We start from the raw sequence: 20054 nt of genomic DNA on the forward strand, positions 1-20054 counted from the left end.
AGCAGGTTAACCCCTGCCGCTGTTCGGCCTTGTGTCCTATAGAAAGACTAAATACCCTGGGGAAGACACTGTAGCTTCTGAAGCTGACTGGGACATCCAGCACCACTTCTTCTATCCTTTTTCTTCGCCTCAATTATCAGTTTGGACCTTTGATATTCCCATCAGCATTTCATATACTGCACCGTTTGAGTGCCTTGTGGGAGAATAGAAGCAGGCTTCCACATAAATGAGGCGCTGAGTGCGCTGAAATATGAGCCCTTCCAGCTAACGACAGATGAGCGTATACACATCATTTAATCTGGTTCTGCGGGGTAACCCAAGGAAGGAGCCAACCTGCTCACTCATCCACAAAGGTCCTCACTTTTGTTTGCCCCTCACAAAACACACACACAAAACTCTGTAAATTCCAAACTTTTTGGTCTAGATTTGCTTGCTCGCTGACTGGTGCATATTACACACAAAACTGGAAAGTACTGAGGAAAATTGCCAGGTTCAATAACATTTTCATAATGCTTTGGGGTCAGGGTGGGTGCACAGGTTTATAGCAGCCTGGACAGAAATACAATCATGTTTTAAGACATGCGATTGATATGATGCAAAGGAATTTTGTAATGCATGTGGAATAACGTCTTTGCAGGATATTTCTACTTTTTTTTGAGGATTTTAATAAGTAAACTTCATGTCCACAACCAAAACACTTGGTTTTGTGAGTTACGTCTGTAAAATAATCAGCAATTTTTTTATTTTCTGTACGTACCGCCTTTTGGGAAGACTGATTTGCCAAAATATCTATAATATAATAAAATATATTAAATATACACCTTCAAATATATGGTGTGTAAAAACAAAACGTTAACACTTTACAATAAGGTTCCATTCGTTAACATTTGTAAATGAATTAAGTATCAGAAACTAACAATGAACAATGTATATATTTTAAAGCATTTAATTTTTGTTCATGTTAGTTAATAAAAATATAATTGTTAATTGTTAGTTCATATTAGTTCAAAGTGCATTAACTAATGTTAACATATACACCTTTTGATTTTAAAAATGAGTATATGATGAAATTAACATTAACCAAGATATAAAAAATGCTGTAAAAGTATTGTTTATTGCTAGTTTATGTTAAGTAATGGAGCTTATTCAGGGTTTTTTTTTGCATTGAAAAAGCTATTTTTAAAATTAAGATGAAAAGAAAATGTTATCTAAACTTTTCTGAAGACAATCAGTTCCCTTCAGAGATACATTTATATAAAATTGTCAAAAATGTATTGCATTTACATTTATGCATTTGGCAAACGCTTTTATCCAAAGCGACTTACAGTGCATTTACTCCAGAGCAACCTGGAGTTAAGTGTCTTGCTCAAGGACACAATGGTGGTGGCTGTGGGGATCGAACCAGCAACATTCTGATTAACAGTTATGTGCTTTAGCCCACTATGCCACCATCACTCCATATATTGCATTCAAGGGCTTTAGTTAAAAGTCTTAAATAAAGTGATGTGACTACAAATCTGCCTGTTATGTTTTTATTAGGGCTGTCGAGTTAACGCATTAATTCAGAGCGATTAATTTTACAAAAAATATTTATAGTAAGTGAAATTTCAGCTGTATGGGCAACGTGCAGTTTATACAGTGAAGATAACAACACTTCTTTAGGCCGAACAACACAAACATGCGTTAAGTTCTTGCGTTCAAAACACTTGAAGGAGCGCAAATGTGAACTAAGGGATCTCACGATGTGTTTAAAGATTGAGTATTAAACTATATTTAACTTGACACAGTGACCTAAACATTTTATGTTTATGACGCAACACACCCGAGACACTACACTATATGAGGGGCTTAAATGGGGCTTCAAACTTGTCACGGTACAAAACATGAGATTAATTGTGAATCATTTTAATTTACTGACAACCCTAAAACATTTGAACAGTAATTTTACATATTAATCTTTCTGGATAATGAAATGATAACGAAATTATTTACTTACCTTTCATTTACTTTTTGGAAATGTCTGATGAAATTTGAGGTTGTGGTGGTTGTATTGGATATTGTATTGTATTGTATTGGCGTTGCATATTTTCATATTTTTTATATTCACGTGGTCCAATTCAAAATCTTTAAATCCAAAGGAGATTATTTGGGGAATTTGACAATCATCTGTCATTTTGGCACATTGTGAGCGCACTGTTAACAGTGCTGGCTGGCTTACATTTTTGCATATTAATTAATTGATGTCGCAATATTTTTTAACCACATTTCATTACTGGTTATAATAAGCTATTGAATATAATAATAATACAAAATATTCAAGTCATTGTTGTGTCATGCAGTTCAAGTCAATTCAAGTCTCGAGTCACTGGTTCTCAAGTCAAAGTCAAGTCAAGTCATTTTGTCAAGCAAGTCACAAGTCCTTAAATTTGCGACTCGAATCAGACTCGAGGCAAGCCATGTAACTCGAGTCTCCCACCTCTGCTCTCGGATCACCTGCGTGATTAAACTGGGGTTCCCTCGATATCATGAGGCATAACAAACCTCATGTGACCCATTTGAATTCTACATGAGAATTTTCTATTTTAAAGCGCTATGGAGCAATTCAACCAATTCAACAGCTACAGCACTGACATTCTGAGGTGCGTTTTCCCGCACAATGACGTAACTCACTGCTTAACCACCATAGTACGATGCATTGTTGGAGAAATTAATTAGCTAGTCACGACTGTTTCCCAAAACCGCAGTAACTATGTCACACATTCATAGTTTGAACCACATTGGTTCAACAACATAGAATGTTAATGACATTACACAGGGGGTGAAGTAAAGACTTTTTAGTAAAATAGCCATTTACATGAACACCAGAAAGAAGTTTAATGTGAGAAAGCTGCTGAAGACATGAAATAGGCGTCCACAGTGTAATGAGAGTAATGAATTGCACGGCAATATAAGTGTTTCTCTCGACATCAGATTTTGGGCTCCCCCAACTCCCTTGAGCACATGTGCGCTCTTCATGGGCGCATTCTTTTTAGAAGAGATCATCCCTATGCTCTATACACAATATTCTCAGTGAGCCACTGTATTTCGCAAGGTGTACAGAATTTCCGGTTGGCTAGCTGAAGAGCAATTGGTTAGCATTTTGTGTGTAGCCGGTCACTGCTTGCTTGAGTGCCATGCGGTTAGATTCTTGCTTTTTAAATGTTGTAAGATGTCTTAAAAATTTCCTGGACAATGTGTGCAGTTACTGGTTACCCTAATAATCAAGCAAAGCTAAAGTTTTGTCTAAAACAGCAATGTTATTATCAGAAACCACTCGCAAAGCACAGCGCTCCTGTCCCAGATGCTGCTACTTCCATAATTTTTTTGTGTGCTCTTTTCACTTTATTGGCAAGAACTCAACTTATATTATCTACCATTGCGGTTTGGCTATGACAGACATCCTGAAACGGAGCACAATTAATTACACATAAACGATAGCATTACATGTGCTGAAAGTTCATTAGTAATTTTTAGAATTTGTTCATTACTATTTAGCATTTTTTTGGTGAATGCTTCACGTTTTAAAATAGCATTATTACTGAGTATGGTGTTTTTCCGGAGTATTTATGATGTTTTATAACTGTTTTAATGCTATGATGCTACATGGATACATTCTACAGTGGAAGACCATAATTGTTAGATGAGACATGTACAGTAGTGAGATGTTTTATCATGTTTGTCTTCCCATAAGGGGAAAAGCTGATTTGGAAATAGTGTGGAAATTAATTCAGTATCAATTAAATGTATTTGTACAGCTAGTACTTTTAATAATACATACTGTTTTATAGTTGGTTTACAGAGAACATTGAACTTTTGTGTTCAATGTTTATAATGTACAGTACTGTGCAAAAGTTTTAGGCACTTGTGAAAAACTTTCAGAGTGAGGATTTCTTAAAACAATTATGACATAAATAGTTTTCATTAATCAATTAATGTCATACAATGTCCAGTAAACAGAAAAACACTTGCCATTATATCAAACTCAGTTGAAAGCTATTTGGTTTGTTAAACAAAGCTTAACATTGTCTTTGTGTTTGTTTTTAGTTGCCACAGTATGTAATAGACTGGCATGTCTTAAGTGGCATCCATGTTCCTCCAGAAACCCCATTTATTAAACACTTCGTCAAACCAAACTTACAGAAATACATCCCCTTAGAAATGTCTGATTGATTAAAACATGAAAAACAATAAGCAGTGCTCCACTCCGAACATGTCAAGATTTCTAATGTATTTTGTCTTGTTTTCTGGTGTTAACTTGTCATTATGACTCTGCCGGATCCACTGTTGTGATGATATGATAATCAATGTAGTCTTGAATCTGCTTGGATGTTTCCAAAATATATTAAAGCATGTATCCAGCATAATATGGTCGACTACAGCCACAGTGCTCTTATTTAGGCTTCTATTTCTGTCAGTTGGTGGGCAATAAAAAATCAGTTTTGAGTTTTTTTGGCATTGTTTGAAGTGTAAAAAACTACTAAACAGCTTTTCGTCTTATTTTTCTTTGTTAAAATAGCCAAATTTGTCTGATATTCCTCACCTCATAGGAATGTATGAGTATCTATGGTAACAAGGCTTTGCTTTTCCCCACGCCCCCAGGTACGGCGTCTTGCTGACTGTATCTATTCCCTTCAAAGTCTTTACCATCCACAGTGACAGCAGTGGAGAGCTTTTTGATTTAGTTTGAAGCTATCTATTATTATTGTTCTCCCTCCCTTCAGAGGCTAATTTATCCCATTTGGAATGCAGCCAAAAATGCCACTTGTGTGTTAACATGGACACTGAAGCCATGAACAGCACTGATGAGGAAAAGAGTTTTGAATAAAAAACATTATAATTACAACTGTGGTAGTTATATTAAAGTTTCGTTTTTAAATGTGTTTAGGCTATTATTTTTAATAACAAGTGAACAGTTTATTTTTTAAGAAAGACAACTTAACTAACCACGGAGGAGCAATACATGGTATTAACTATGGTAAATACAGGGGCAAGTATGTAGAATGTTATGTAGAATGTCATGTCTAATATTGTAATATAATTCATGTTCTAATGATGTTTGATATTAGAAACAAACTGGCCTGGTTTGGATTCCTAAATTATTAAGAGTCTGATATAAGAAAAACAATATCTGTTATGAAGTTGGAAACATATTTACTATAGAAGCACAGTCACAAATCAACCTTGCTGAGTTACTCATGAACATTAAAACTAGCTCTTTTGAAATAAGGAATTAAGTTTGATTTTCCACAGCACCTAGAAGTGCAAATCAAATCTGCTGAGTTATAAATAATATTCATTACAAACATGAAATGCAACAACTTTTCTTAAATATAAACTTCAAATATGTAAAAAAAAAAAAAGAAAAAGAAGAAATAAAATGCATTGTGATGAATGTGTACATCGGCCACCACCGAAGACCATTAAGGGTAAACCCTGCTTATTGTAAAGTGTTACCAACAAAACTGGACCAGGCAAAGGGGACCAGGCTTTATGTTGATAGTCATAAGTCTGGCTATGTGAGACTATAAACACTGTGAATCAGGGCTGAAAAGATGTTGTATCTTGTGTCATGATTTCTGATATAATTTAGGACAATATACCTTTTGTAATATGACATGGTTCTGACACAAGGAGGTTTACAAATTACAGTATATGGAAGGACTCTGTAATAATCTAAAAAGTCAGTATCATGACAGTCTAATAAGGCAGGACAAAGTGACTGTGAAAAGAACAGAGGAATAACTCACCTGAAGGACACCACTGTTGTGGACATTTGGGAAAGATGTTGGTCGATTGAGCCACAAGATGAGATCTCTGTGTGAAAGACACAGCTTGTCTAACCGGGATCTCCCTTCAGCCTGGTTCTCCTGCTCCACCTCATCCCACAGGCGCTGGTGGTGGAGCCGGTAGGCTGACTTGAAGGACAGATAAAGAGCTAACCACCTGAGCAGAGAGGAAAAGAGGCCATTTTACCTTTGAAACATAGCTATAAAACTAGTCTGACTTGCTACTTTGTCTGTATTCTAACTCATCTGACAACACGTATGATCAAACACTAACGATCAGTCAAAACATGCCAGCAAGAGTTTAGAAAGGTCAACATCAGATGCAAACAGATGTACACTACAAGTCAAAAGTTTGTACACACTTGACTGAAATGTTTCTCATGATCTTAAAAGTTTTTTGATTTCAAGGGGATCTCAAATAAATTCTACATCTACAGTATATAATGTTTTGGAATGAATTAATTGGACAAGATGGACCAGGGTGCAGTTCCAATTCAAACCAACATTACCACATGGGAAGTCAACATATTGCTTTTGAATTTTCTAGTACAGTTAAAGTATCCTTTAAGACTTGACAGTAAACGCCCACTGTTATGATTGGTTCTCTGCTCTTGACTGATCTGCTCTCTATTTGCCACCGCTACTGGGCGGGGCTACGGAAGTAATAAGGTAAAATACTGTAGGTGTTGATGTGTTGTCAAGGCGGTCAGATGCAAATGTCTACCACAGTGTGACATCACATGTGGAGGAAGTAGAGAACGAGTTGTTTTGGCAGCTTGGTGTTGGGACTTCATTCAGGAGCAGGTTTGGTTATTAGCAATAATGAATAAATATCAAGGATAATAATTAATTATTAAAATAAATAGAACATTAATTAGAATCAACAATCATTAAAGATTACTATCAACTATCAAAATCAGTAGAATGTTAACAAGAATTAATATTGCCGGAGCACCATCCTGGAATCAGGGACTAATAACCAGACTGGTTAGCAGTCTCAATATAGAATTGTTCTCTTGGGAAAGTCGACGTCCGGAGGACATCGACATTCAAAAGGGAAAAAATTAAGGCTTGAATCTGAGCATTGACATTCCCTGCCAGCCCATCGCACAGATGTATGTAGAACAATACCAAAACACTTCTTAAGTTACAGTAATACCTTGAGTATTATTAGCAGTAATGAGCAGACTCGGCAGTCCGTGAACTGTAAAAGCAATTACCTTGATACACAAGAATAACACACTACAATAATCTATCACTGCCCAGACGTAAACCTCTTACTTGAGTCACGTGAGAACATGTGTAGAATGTGTGTTTGTTCGTTGTTTGACTCCTACTCGGTTCCTCGAAACTTGTGTGATGACGGGAGGTCGTTTCCTCGCTCTGTCGGCGGGCGGTACAGCAGCTGATTCCCGGCGGGTTGGCGGAGAAATCAGCAAAGTCGACTCGGTTGAAGAAGAGAAATCATCTTTCTTCACTTCTGCAGGCAAAAGGGTTAGATGCGGATTGTTCGGTGATCTGCTTCGGATCCGTTAGGTTGCTCGGTGGAACACAGAGTATCTCGGCTCATCAGGCGAGATGGAGACTGTATAGCCAAAGTTCAGGTATGTACGTTACTCCATTGGGCAGTGAGGCTACACCTGGGAGCAGCAGGGCTGCAATTAGATGCAACGACTACTGTCACTGGAAGCAAGGCTTCATGGTTGAGGGATGCGTTCTGTTGTGCATTTCATCCAATAGGAGTTGAGAGTTCGATCCTTCAGAATTTCACACATAATGTATTTACACCCCCAGTGCAAATAGTGTCAGATATTATTTGTACCCCAACCCTGGTACAAATAATGGTAGATTCTAATTGCACCCTGGTGCAAATATTGTCAGAAACTATTTGCACCCATATTTAAACACTAACACACAATATGGGCATCACTGCAGAGTGTTTATTGGGTTTAATTAGATTCCCACAGACACTATATTAACCCCAACCACTCACCTTCACCTTATCTTTGAAAATTTTACCTTGGTTTTACTACAGTAACCATGGTGAATGTTTTGTAAACTTACAGTAACTACAAAATATGAATCAGAATGAGCTTTATTGCCAAATATGCTTACACATACAAAGTCTTGGAGATAGAAGCTTCCAGTGCACAAACAATACAGCAACAAGACAGAGATAAATAAAAATGTGAATAGAAAATATAAGTATATATTGAAATACACAATAGAATATTATATATATATATACACACACACACACACACACACACACACACACACACACACACACATACATGTAGCAGTTTTACCAATAACCTGCTCAGCAGTCCAAACTGTCTTTTGTAGTCTTCTGATGTACGATTTCGTAGCAGATCCAAACCAGACAGTTCTTGAAGTGCAGAGGACTGACTAAATGACTGCGGAGTAAAACTGGATTAGCAGCGCCTGTGGCAGGATGAACTTCCTCAACTGGCAAAGGAAGTACAACCTCTGCTGTGTCTTTTTCACAATGGAGTCAATGTGGGTCTCTCACTTCAATTCCTGTGAGATGGTAGAGCCCAGGATCATGAATGACTCCACTGCTGCCAAAGTGCTGTTCAAAATGGTGAGCGGGGTCAGTGTTGGAGTGTTCCTCCTGATGTCCACAATCATCTTCACTGTTTAGAGCGTGTTCAGCTCCAGGTTGTTTTGACTGTACCAGATAGCCAGCTGTTCAACCTCTCTTCTGTATGCAGACTCATCGTCATCTTGGATGAGGCTGATGACAGTAGTGTCATCTGTAAACTTCAGGAGCTTGACAGAGGGGTCCTTGACAGTACAGTCATTTGTGTACAGAGAGAAGAGTAGAGGGGAAGCACACATCCCTGGGGGGTGCGAGTGCTGATCGTGCAGGTGCTGGAAGTGAATTTCCCCAGTCTCATTAGCTGCTACCTGTCTGTCAGAAAACTGGTGATCCACTGACAGATAGAGGTGGGAACAGAGAGTTGGTTTAACTTAGTCTGGAGAATAGCTGGAATGATGGTGTTGAAAGCCAAACTGAAGTCTACAAAAAGGATCCTTGCATATGTCCCTGGTCTGTCCAGATGTTGCAGGATATGATACAATCCCATGTTGACTGCATCATTTACAGATCTGTGTGCTCGATAAGCAAATTGAAGGGGATCAAGAAAGGGTCCAGTTATGTCCTTCAGGTGGTCAAACACCATTCTCTCAAATAACTTCATGACCACAGATGTCAGAGTGAGGGGTCTGTAGTCATTAAGTCCTGGGATCTTGGGTTTCTTTGGGACAGGAACGATGGTGGAGCATTTGAAGCAGCTGGAAACTTCACAGAGCTCCAGTGATGTGTTGAAAATCTTTGTGAAGATGGGGGTCAGCTGGTTGGCACAGGCTTTTAGATAAGTGGGTGAAACACCATCTGGGCCCTGTGTTTTCCTTGTCTTTTGTTTCTGTAAGACCCGGAACACATCCTCTTCACAGATTTTAAGTGCAGGTTGAGTTGCAGAAGGGGTGAGGAGGGTGGTTGTAGGAGAAGTTGTTTGTGTGAAATGAAGTTCAGACAGGTTTTGGGTGTGAGACTCGGCTTTTCAAATCTATAGTAAAACACATTCAGGTCTTCAGCCAGTTGGTAATTCCCTACAGTGTTGGGAACTGTGTCTTGTAGTTAGTAATGTCTTTCAGGCCTCTCCATAATGATGCAGGGTCGTTAGCTGAAAACTTGTTTTTCAGCTTCTCAGAGTAGTTTCTTTTAGCCATTCTAATCTCCTTTGTCAGTGTGTTTTTGGCTTGATTATACAAGATTTTATCCCCACTTATGTAAGTATCTTCTTTGGCCTGACGAAGCTGCCCGAGTTTATCTGTAAACCATGGTTTGTCATAAGAATGCACAAATCTTCACAGAAACTGACATATGTTGTTACAGTATCTTTGAGCTTGTCCAGATTGGTGTCTGCAGCTTCAAAAACACTCCAATAAGTGTAGTCAAAGCAGGCTTGTTGTTCCTGCTATGCTTCATTAGTCACCTTATTACAGTCTTCACTACAGGTTTAGCTGATTTAAGTTTCTGCCTGTAGTTTGGAAGAAGATGAATCACACATTGATCAGCGAGTCCCAAAGCTGCTCTAGGGACAGAGCAATATGCATCCTTTAATGTTGTGTAGCAGAGATCCAGTATATTTCTGTCTCTGGCGGGGCATGTAATGTGCTGTCTGTATTTTGGCAGTTCACGGGTGAGGTTGGCTCTGTTAAAATCACTGAGAACAATAATAAGTGAGACTGGGTATTGCTTTTCCGTGTCTGTGATCTGATCAGCCAGCGGTTGCAGCACTGTGTTCACACATGCTTGTTGAGGAATGTAAACACTCACCAGAATAAACTAGGAAAACTCCCGTGGAGAGAAGAAAGGTTTACAGTTGATAAAGAGTGCTTCCAAATTAGGACAGCACATCTTCTTCAAAACTATCTTTGATGTAACCACATGTTCCACCGCCTCTCGTTTTCCCCGTTAACTCTGCAATGCGATGTGCTCTGAACAGCTGGAAGCCCGGCAGATGTAAAGCACTGTCCGGAATGGCTTCATTCAGCCAGGTTTCTGTGAAGCAAAAGGCAGCAGAGTTTGAAAAGTCCTTGTTTTTACAGGAGAGGAGATGTAGTTTTTCCATTTTGTTAGGAAGAGAGTGGAGATTCGCTAGATGAATGCTCTTTAGTGCTGTTTGAAAGCCGCTCTGTCAGAGCTTGACCAGTGCGCCGGCTTGCTTCCCTCATTTGCGTTTCATAGCTTCCTTAAACAACACAGCTGCGCCTCTGAGTAAAATGTCCGGCACAGCATCTGAATAGTTAAAAACCGGTAAAAGATTGTCTGGTATGTGCTGCCAAATGTTCAGCTGTTCGTCCTTGGTAAAACTGATTTGAAAAAAATTACTAAGCACAGTGTAGGGATTAATGGAAAGGAGGAGGCAAGAACTGGCTTGAGAATATAAATTATAGTTTAATGAAGAACTTAAACAAAAATACAAACACACAAAGGTGTCGGACAGCTGCCCGTAAAACTCTCTCTCTGTCTCACTGCAGTCTCCAGTCGGCCTTTATCCCTCTCTGAGGCTTGATTAGCCTGATTATGGGCCGGGTGTGTAGCATCACGACCCGGCCCTCAGCCCTGTCACACACAGGACAAACAAACAAAAACTACAAAAGAATTGGAGTGCTACACACCGCGGCAGCCATCCGTGGCATCATCTTGTCTTGCTATTTTATACCGTGGTTAAACCATTGCTAAATTAACCATGGTTACCCTATAAACAACATATTACTGTACTTGACATTCACCATGCCCAAATCACCACAACAACATTTATATAAATTTGTATCTATTATTTTAAGAAGTATTAAATTAAATATTAAGAGTGGAATCAGGAAATCGGATGGGAAAAGCATGAATATGGTCTATTGGGGTGCAAATATCTGCACTGTGTGGCAGATGTTACTTACACCGGGGTGCAAATAGACACTCAATCAACATTATGCCACAAACGCAGCTTAACTTGTATTGAACTCTGAACTCTTCCTTTAAGGTTAGTAATGCAAATCACAAATAATGATGCATTTGGGAGAAGTTTCAATGCCATTATTGCAGGACAGTGGCGTATGCAAATGTACAGCTGTAAGCACTGTGTACCAGAGTAAACTTTTCCCTGTTATTACTGTGGGCGTGAGTGACGAGTGAGAAAGAGAAACTCGAGCAGACTGACGCAACACATGTTATATAAAGTAGGCTATATTCAGATTTGTATATATATTTACATTTATGCATTTGGCAGACGCTTTTATCCAAAGCGACTTACAGTGCAATTATTACAGGGACAATCCCCCCGGAGCAACCTGGAGTTAAGTACCTTGCTCAAGGACACAATGGTGGTGGCTGTGGGGTTAGAACCTGTGACCTTCTGACCAACAGCCCTGTGCTTTAGCCACTACGCCACCACCATTATATATATATATATATATATATATATATATATATATATATATATATATATATATCTCTTTGTTATTCAACTCATTCTTTACTTCCGTTTCCCATTACATTGAATCAATACTGAGAATTACCATAAATGCCAGAGTAAACTGACCCCTCAAACTTCATAAACATTTAATAATATTATATGATGGAAACATTCCGCGGGCCATAAAAATATGTTTTGAAGGCCGGATGCGGAAGTGCAGTGTGCAGAGCTCTAGGCAAAGGATGGCTCTTTTGAGGAAGCTAAAATATTTTTATGTTTTGATTTGTTAAACATTTTTGGTCACTTTAAATCTTTCATGCTACCATTTGTCATTTCATAGTTTTGATGACTTCCCTATTCTTCTAAAATCTAAAAAATATTAATAGAAGGTTTTCAAACTTTTGACTGGTAGTGTAACAATAAGTTGTAGACATAATAAAGTATAAGTTATTTAGTATGCTACAATTAAATCAATTCTTGTTGTGAGCCTAATGTAACTGACCTCACAAGAGTCCCTTGAAGCATGATGTTGGACATCTCAGCAGGAGACACATCGATGAACCGCAAGAAAGAAAAGCTACTGCTTTCATCATCAGCTGAATCGTCACAGATCAAAAAGGTGAACATCAGAGATGACGAAGTGAATCTTTGTAATAACAAAATGAGAGTTGAAAAATAATAACAGACAGACACATACCTTTTCTGTGAAACAAGGATTGTTGAATGTGGTGTGCAGAGAAAGGAGTTAACAGAGTCTGCTTCAATCTGAGGAGGAGAGAGAGAACATGAATAAACCAGGTACAAGTATTGTATGTATAACAAAGACTGTCAAAACTATTAAATGTGATGCATTAAAACAATTGTGAATGGAGAAGGAATAACGCTTTCCAAATGGAAAGGAACCATCCTAAGGGAGGTAAAACTGGGAGTTCATTGGAGCTACATGGAGATCAACTCACTTGGTCATTTCGTCTGAAGTGTAGAGAAGGCCGTGTCGAAACAGAAACTTGGACATGATGAAGGGCTTCAGGGACATGTGGAAAGGCGAGCGTATCTCCTGACGCTCAAACAGGTCTGGATGGTTACAAACCTTCAAGAATAAAACGAGAGCAACACACACAGTGCTTAACCAGTATGAAAGAAAGCACAGCCTATAATGCTACAAAACTTGCTTTTAGTGCATCCACCGACCTTTCTGAACTGCATGACAAGGTTCATGAGGCTGCTGGTGGTGCTGTGGACCTGCTGGGCCGAACCCATTGACGATTGCAGCAGGTCCTCGATGGAAATCTTGTTCTTCAGAGCCTGGTACAGCAGCCTTTGCCTGCTGGTCAGCTGGCAGTATGTCAGGATTTCAATCTAGGTTGAAGGTTTGAAACATAAACAACTATATCATACAAATGCACACTAAAATACTTATTTAGGTGTACAGGTTCCAAAGAATTTCCATAACTTTTCCAGTCATTTTATAGAGACTGCACACACAAAGAGCAATTTTAGCTAAATACAAATATTTTAGCTAGGACAATTTATATTAACTACAGAAAATGTCATTTCTTTTCCATTATTTTTTAAAGTTTTATTAATTTCCATGCATTTTCCAGACATGGAATTCAAAACTTTATAAAATTATTTGATATTTCCAGGTTTTTCATGACAATGGTCCAATGAAATTTACAATTCTGTTTGAGAGATTGTAGGTCAGTACCTTGTCAGAGAGCTCGTTCTCTACGTCCTTCTTTATCCTGCGCAGCATAAAAGGTTTCAAGATCATGTGCAATCTGGAAAGCTGGTCTGAAAGAACAAACCAAAGTAAAATCTGTGAGCTACTGCCATTTTATTGAACACTTTAGTGTTAATTAAAATGGTAGAAATACATCTTGTAACCTCCCAAAGTAAAGGAAATATATATGGACACTGAAGGATGACTTAAAGGCATAGTTCATCCAAACATTTTAATTCTCTTTTCATTCACACGCTCTGATTCCATCCCAGATGTGTATGGCTTTTTTCCTTCAGCAGAACAAAAACAAAGATTTTTAGACACATTTCTGTAGGTCAATACAATGCAAGTGAATGGTGATCAGACCTTTGTCTGAGTAAAAAAAAAAAAAAAGACTTACATTTTGATCTATTTCTCACCCACACCTATTATATTGCTTCATAAAATTTGGATTTAACCACTGGAGTCTTATGGATTACTTCTACTGTATCTTTCCTTCATGATCATTTTTGGAGCTACAAAGGTCTGATCACCATTCACTTGCATAGTATGGACCTACAGAGCTGAGATATTATTCAAAAAATCTTTATTTGTGTTCTGCTAAAGAAAGAAATTCATAAATACCTGGGATGGCATGAGGGTGAATAATGATGAGAGATTTTTTGTTGTTGTTGTGAACTATCCCTTTAAATAAGAGGTAAATGAAAGAGAAGACTGACTTTCATCAATAGCAGATTTGTTCTCAGCATGGCTCTCGATATCCTTGGAGAACCACTCGTTAAACTCCTCATGAGAGTCAAAAAGAGTCGGCATGATGAAGTGAAGCAGGGCCCACAACTGAGAGGAAAAACAATGGTGATAAGGGGCTTTTCCACTGCATGGTACAACTCAATTAGACTCCGCTCGCTTTTTTGGAGTTTTCCACTGTGGATAGTACCTGGTACCTGATTTTTTTAGTACCACCTCGGTCGAGGTTCCAAGTGAACCGAGCTGACACTAAATGTGACGTCAAAATCCTGTAGATCGCTAATTGGTCAGGGACAATTGTCACTACCAGCGTCACAGTATTTCCGATACGTGAAATCAACCCGCTAGTTTCAAAGTTAGTAACAGCGATAGCAGTATCATTTGTTCACACGCCTTTCAAATTGTGAAAAAAAGAAATGGCTGTGCGCAAAACCACGCCATGGTCAATAAACAAGATGCAGATGTCCACTCGTTAGTGATGAGCGAAACGATAAAGACTCTCAGGAATTGTCTCAGCTGTTGACTGCACATGGCTACCACCAGACAAACCAACAGTGTAGGGAAAAGTAAAAAATAAATGTAAAAGTGACAACAGAACCATCAAGGAAAAGTGGATGTTGTTCGACCAAATGGACACTATATAAACCGGCGAGCACTGGGAGGGAGAGTGCCCTGGACGCAGCCACGATGGAGGATGGTACGTTTTGTTACGTTAACTTTATACTCTGCTTGAAAGCTTCACTTTATTTAGTTGACTAGCTACTGGAAAGCTTGCTTCTAAAACAACTAGGCCAATTTAACTGCAACTGCTTTATGCAGCACAATGAGCTAGTAGCTAACAGCTAGCGGTTGTGTTATTGTTTTGGTCAGTTTGTGTCGTGTTTAAGATGATATCACGGCAATAGAGTTGGAGCAACTATGACGATCAGCCTATAATCCCACCCACGTTGATGTGGCACTAAACTGCAGTGGAAATGAATGCAAGCTCAGAAAAGTAAAGCGAGCAGAGTTGAGGCGAGTCGAGTCGAACCGCAACGTGCAGTGGAAAAGTGCCATTAGATATTTATGTGGAACTGCACTCAAATGTACACACATACAGATGTATTCTCAGAAAATCTCTCGCATAAATACACTCACTTCAGCCATTGTGTTCTGGATTGGTGTCCCTGTTAGCAAGAGGCGGTTTCTGCACTGGAACTGTAGAAGAATCTTCCACCGGACACTGCCAAGAAGAACCAGACACAGTTACTAAGACCTCCCAAGCAAGCCGAGCTTAATGGAAGATATAACTCTCCACATGACAACAGTGTTTCATCCTAGTCATAATCCCACAGGGATTCTCTTCAGAGAATGTTCTCAGACTTTGTAAAGTCTTTTATTGATTATGTAGAATTGAAAGCATGTGGAAGCTGCTCTGATGTTCAGTCGAGACTGTGATTGGGCAATAAATCATGTTGCACCACAACAGAAGCTGCTGGCACATGTGCTGTCACCTCCAGAGAGGCACAAACTCACACTCAGAGCTCGAGAGGCCCTCAGTCTCTGATGGGTTCCACCCCAGACATAGAGTCACTGTACTGTCTTTGGGTTCACTAAGCCTGGAAAATCTCAGATGCAGACGTACTGCAGATTCTCCAAAGCTTTTAAGTGCTATTTCACTTGTTGAAAATAGAGGGTAAACAAATGCTGAGTTAAACAACCAGATTTTTAATTTCAGAGAGGTATCTGCAAAACAAGTGTATGTGCATGACACTTCCTGAGGTATATGTAATATGATCTCTGGTTTCTAGGAAATCAGATCAGTGTTAGATCAATATATCATCGATCATTGGCCACCCTGCTCTTTAGATATCATTATTTGCCACTGCTAATCTGATATCGGTCAATTGTTTTTGTCACATAAAAGGCAAAGTAGTAAACTAGACATCATGTTTTCAAATGCCAGCTCAATATACCTCTGTTCTACCAAATTATTGAAACAACAGGAATACTGTACATTACTTAAAGCAGTGAATAAGTCCTAAGTACCTGGTGCTGCTTTTCAGCGCCTGGGCCTCATCCAGAACCATATACTGCCATTTCACCCTCTGGAAATACTTCACATCCTGCACCACCAGCTGATAACTCGTGATCACCACATGAAATGGTGCATTCTGGGTATACAGAGTTTTCTACAAGGGCAAAACAATTCTCAAATATGGTTGACTCAAATGAGAAGTTTTCATCTAATTAATCTGATATTTTAGAGCAATATGGTTGTGACATGTTTACCTGGCTCCAAAACTTTCTAATAACTTTACGATCATGAGGGTTTCCCCAGTATGGTAGTACCTGTGAGACAGAATGAGACAATAGATTAAATAAATCATGGCTCAGGGAAAAATTATACCAAAAGTCACAAAAATGTAGCAATTATTTCCAAAGTGGGGTTAAAAAAGTTCCTGCAATTAATTTGTCTGGTTTTCTTTTTTTCATGATTGAAAAAAACTGCAATATATTGTTCCTTAATAAAATAATAATTTCTGACAATGACAATTCTTCTTCACCTGATAAAGTTGAAAAAGATCTTTCAAATAGCCAAATAGTGAAAAATCTATTTCATACTCATAATCACATTGTAAACAGCACAGCATTATTGATTGCTATAATGCTATCATTGTGACAGGGATTTCAGATTTACAGATCATTTGCACAACTTGGATGAAGTCTGGCTAGCAGGAAATGTACATTTAGACTGCTGATTCTATTGGAGAGCACTAAAAATGATACAACACTGCCCCCTTAGGATTAACGCATCATAACTCAAATCAGACCAGAATTGCAACAATCTGTCATGCCTTTCCTTACAGCAAAAAGGGCAAGAAAAAACGAATTTTCCATTGTTCTGAAAATAGACCCAGTTCAATGGGTTTATGAATATTTTGAGACAGAGACAGAAAGAGAGCAAGAGGGAGATGTAAAGGATTCCATGGCTGCAGGTGTTTCCCTGCACAGCTGCCACACTCACCTTGAATTTGGGGACAAAGCGAGAGAACTCCTGATGCCAGTTGTTGAGTGTCGAGGCTGGGGAGATGATCAGAAATGGCCCCCAGATGTTTTCCCTCTACCCGCCAGAGCACACATACACACAATAAGCCACATGTGCAGTGCAGAAGGCAGAAGGGGATAAAGATGGAGAGGGAAAAATATAGAGAGAGGGATCAAAACAGGAAACAACTGAAGAACAAGGTAACATGCTAACATGGCTTCCTATGGGCCCACAGCGTTATGTTTTCATATAAAATACCCAAACTCCCCCAAATCCATATCCTCCTCCTTTTTTGAGCCCTGGAAATTGTGGAGGGCAGCAGAGACAGCATATTGATGCCAAACAACTGATTTGAGATTTTTGGGGGCTTGTTTTGAAGAAATAAATAAAACAGCACAGGAAAATAGAACAGCAAACTGTTTATATAATGCTAGTGTCATATTCCCAAAAGAATAAACCTGTTCCAGATTTTGGATCTGAAAGTGATTGGGAAATACAGTATTTTTCAAGTGCAGCCTGTTTGCTGTGAGATGATACAATTAGGGATGAAGAATGCAAGTTTTGTAAACCCTGTGACATTGGCATGTTATGTTGATGGTAGGGCTGAGCGTTTTAGCTAAAATTATATTTGAATGTTTTCCAGCCTTTTGACGATATTCGAAATACCTTGATAAAGATCTATTTGCTCTGAAATTGCTTAAATGGGTAATTTTTTTCATTAGAAGGCCAGCGTTTCAACCAATCAATTTTTTTTATTTTAAAAAGCATACTTTTCACACTGTTTTCAACATAATGAAAAACAGACCCCTTTGTGGCATATTTTGTATTCACGTATTAAAATGTTTTAGTAAAATATATTTATCTAACATTGTCGTTTATTACTATCCAATTGTTTATTGGTGCATAGAAATGATTAGCTAAATATATTTTACTAAAACATTAAACATGACGCTGACTACCACCACTGGAGTCGTGAGTTCGAATCCAGGGTGTGCAGAATGACTCCAGCCAGGTCTCTGAAGCTACCAAATTGGCACGGTTGCTAGGGAGGGTAGTCACATGGGGTAACCTTCTCCTGGTCATGATTAATGGTTCTTGCTCTCAATGGGGCATGTGGTAAGATGTGCATGGATCAGCCTCCACTTGCTGTGAGTCTCCGAGGACTCATGCACAGCGAGCCACGTGATAAAATGCACAGATTGACTGTCTAAGAAGCGGAGGCAATTGAGACTTGTCCTCCGCCACCCAGATTGAGGTGAGTAACTGCGCCACCATGAGGACCTAGTAAATAGTGGGAATTGGGCATAACAAAATTGGGGAGAAAAGGAGATAAAATGATAATAATAATAATAATTTCTTCTCCCTTCCCAGTAGGGGGTGATATGCATGAAGAATGTAAGTCAGCAAAAACATGAGAGGAAGAATGTGAAAGGGAAAGTTAAAGTGGAGATTAACTAAGCAGGGAGGAGAATTTCTAGTAAAAAAAGGAATGAATATGATCTATTTCTCACCCACACCCATCAGATCGCTTCTGAAAATATGGATTTAATCACTGGAGTCGTATTGATTATTTTTATGCTGACTTTTTGGAGCTTTGGAATTTTGACACCCATTCACATACATTCTATGGACCAAAATAACAGAGAAATTCTTCTAAAAATCTTAACTTGAGTTCAGCAGTTGAAAGAAAGTACAACACATTTGGGATGGTATTAGGGTGAGTAAATCATGGGAGAATTTTCATTTTTGGGTGAACTATTCCTAATGCTCTCAGAGGCAAGTCCCCTTTATAATTTAGAGGGGGGTAGTCCTCATTATCCACAGTTTTCCTTAGCAACCACTGGGTGGCGCCATCACTATTCTAACTAACTTTCTGATCTCGAAACGCAATGTAAAAACTACCGAAATCAGATGGAGAACAAAATAAACACTTAATAAAAATGAATTTCAGGCTCAACATGTGCAGTGTTTGGCTGTCATAATAACTTAAAATAGTTAATGATATCAACACAACTAAACTTGGACCATCACTTTATGACATCTACACACTGTCAATAAATATCTATGTCTTGTTGCTGTATTGTTTGTGCACTGGAAGCTTCTGTCACCAAGACAAATTCCTAGTATGCTTTACTAGGCAATAAAGCTCATTCTGATTCTGATAAATAAACAGTAACCTCGACTCTGTGAAGTATCGGCACTATAGAGCCACATGTTTATCGAAAATGTTTACAAATGTAATACTTTTAAAATCACATTACCTGCTAAGAATATATGCCAATGTGAGTTAAAACACTGGAGACCGAAAACAGTCGAATCGTGAAACACTTTCGCATTCAGAAAAAAGGTGGACAAATATTTGTATACACTCCTGATTGCAAAATCAAGAGTCAATCATTTGTGTCTATTTTTTTCAAAGCTAATACACATAAACCAAAAGTCACAAATCTTCTATTTTGATTTCATGGGTTATTTTATGGCCAAATAAAAAGTGGATTACCATCACTGTAATAATATTCACTATCAGAAACAAATTCATCAATATATCATAAAAATTGCACAGTCCTAGATCTTATAAGTATTCTGATTGTATTGCTTACCTCTGCCAGATGAGCCAGCAAAGCAATGCTCTGAACCGTCTTTCCGAGTCCCATCTCATCTGCCAGAATGCCATTAATGCCCTGTTAGAGACAATTTGACAGAGAGACATATGGTATCCTAATGTTGAT

General features: G+C 38.5%; 1 protein-coding gene across 1 annotated transcript in view; it reads right to left on the reverse strand.

Annotated features, from left to right (window-relative positions):
• LOC127624052 (chromatin-remodeling ATPase INO80-like) overlaps positions 1 to 20054 on the reverse strand; it is a 54196-nt gene that overhangs the window by 26603 nt on the left and 7539 nt on the right. The window contains exons 14-25 of the mRNA XM_052098669.1: positions 19926 to 20006; positions 17305 to 17400; positions 16569 to 16628; positions 16326 to 16468; positions 15435 to 15519; positions 14270 to 14387; positions 13536 to 13621; positions 13019 to 13186; positions 12787 to 12917; positions 12525 to 12592; positions 12330 to 12423; positions 5787 to 5982 (exon numbers count right to left, since the gene is read on the reverse strand). Coding sequence (XP_051954629.1) covers positions 5787 to 5982; positions 12330 to 12423; positions 12525 to 12592; positions 12787 to 12917; positions 13019 to 13186; positions 13536 to 13621; positions 14270 to 14387; positions 15435 to 15519; positions 16326 to 16468; positions 16569 to 16628; positions 17305 to 17400; positions 19926 to 20006 — 1326 coding nt within the window. The remainder of the gene's footprint in view (positions 1 to 5786; positions 5983 to 12329; positions 12424 to 12524; positions 12593 to 12786; positions 12918 to 13018; positions 13187 to 13535; positions 13622 to 14269; positions 14388 to 15434; positions 15520 to 16325; positions 16469 to 16568; positions 16629 to 17304; positions 17401 to 19925; positions 20007 to 20054) is intronic.

Source organism: Xyrauchen texanus, chromosome 30 (assembly GCF_025860055.1).
Source record: "Xyrauchen texanus isolate HMW12.3.18 chromosome 30, RBS_HiC_50CHRs, whole genome shotgun sequence".
Taxonomy (NCBI): Eukaryota; Metazoa; Chordata; class Actinopteri; order Cypriniformes; family Catostomidae; genus Xyrauchen; species Xyrauchen texanus.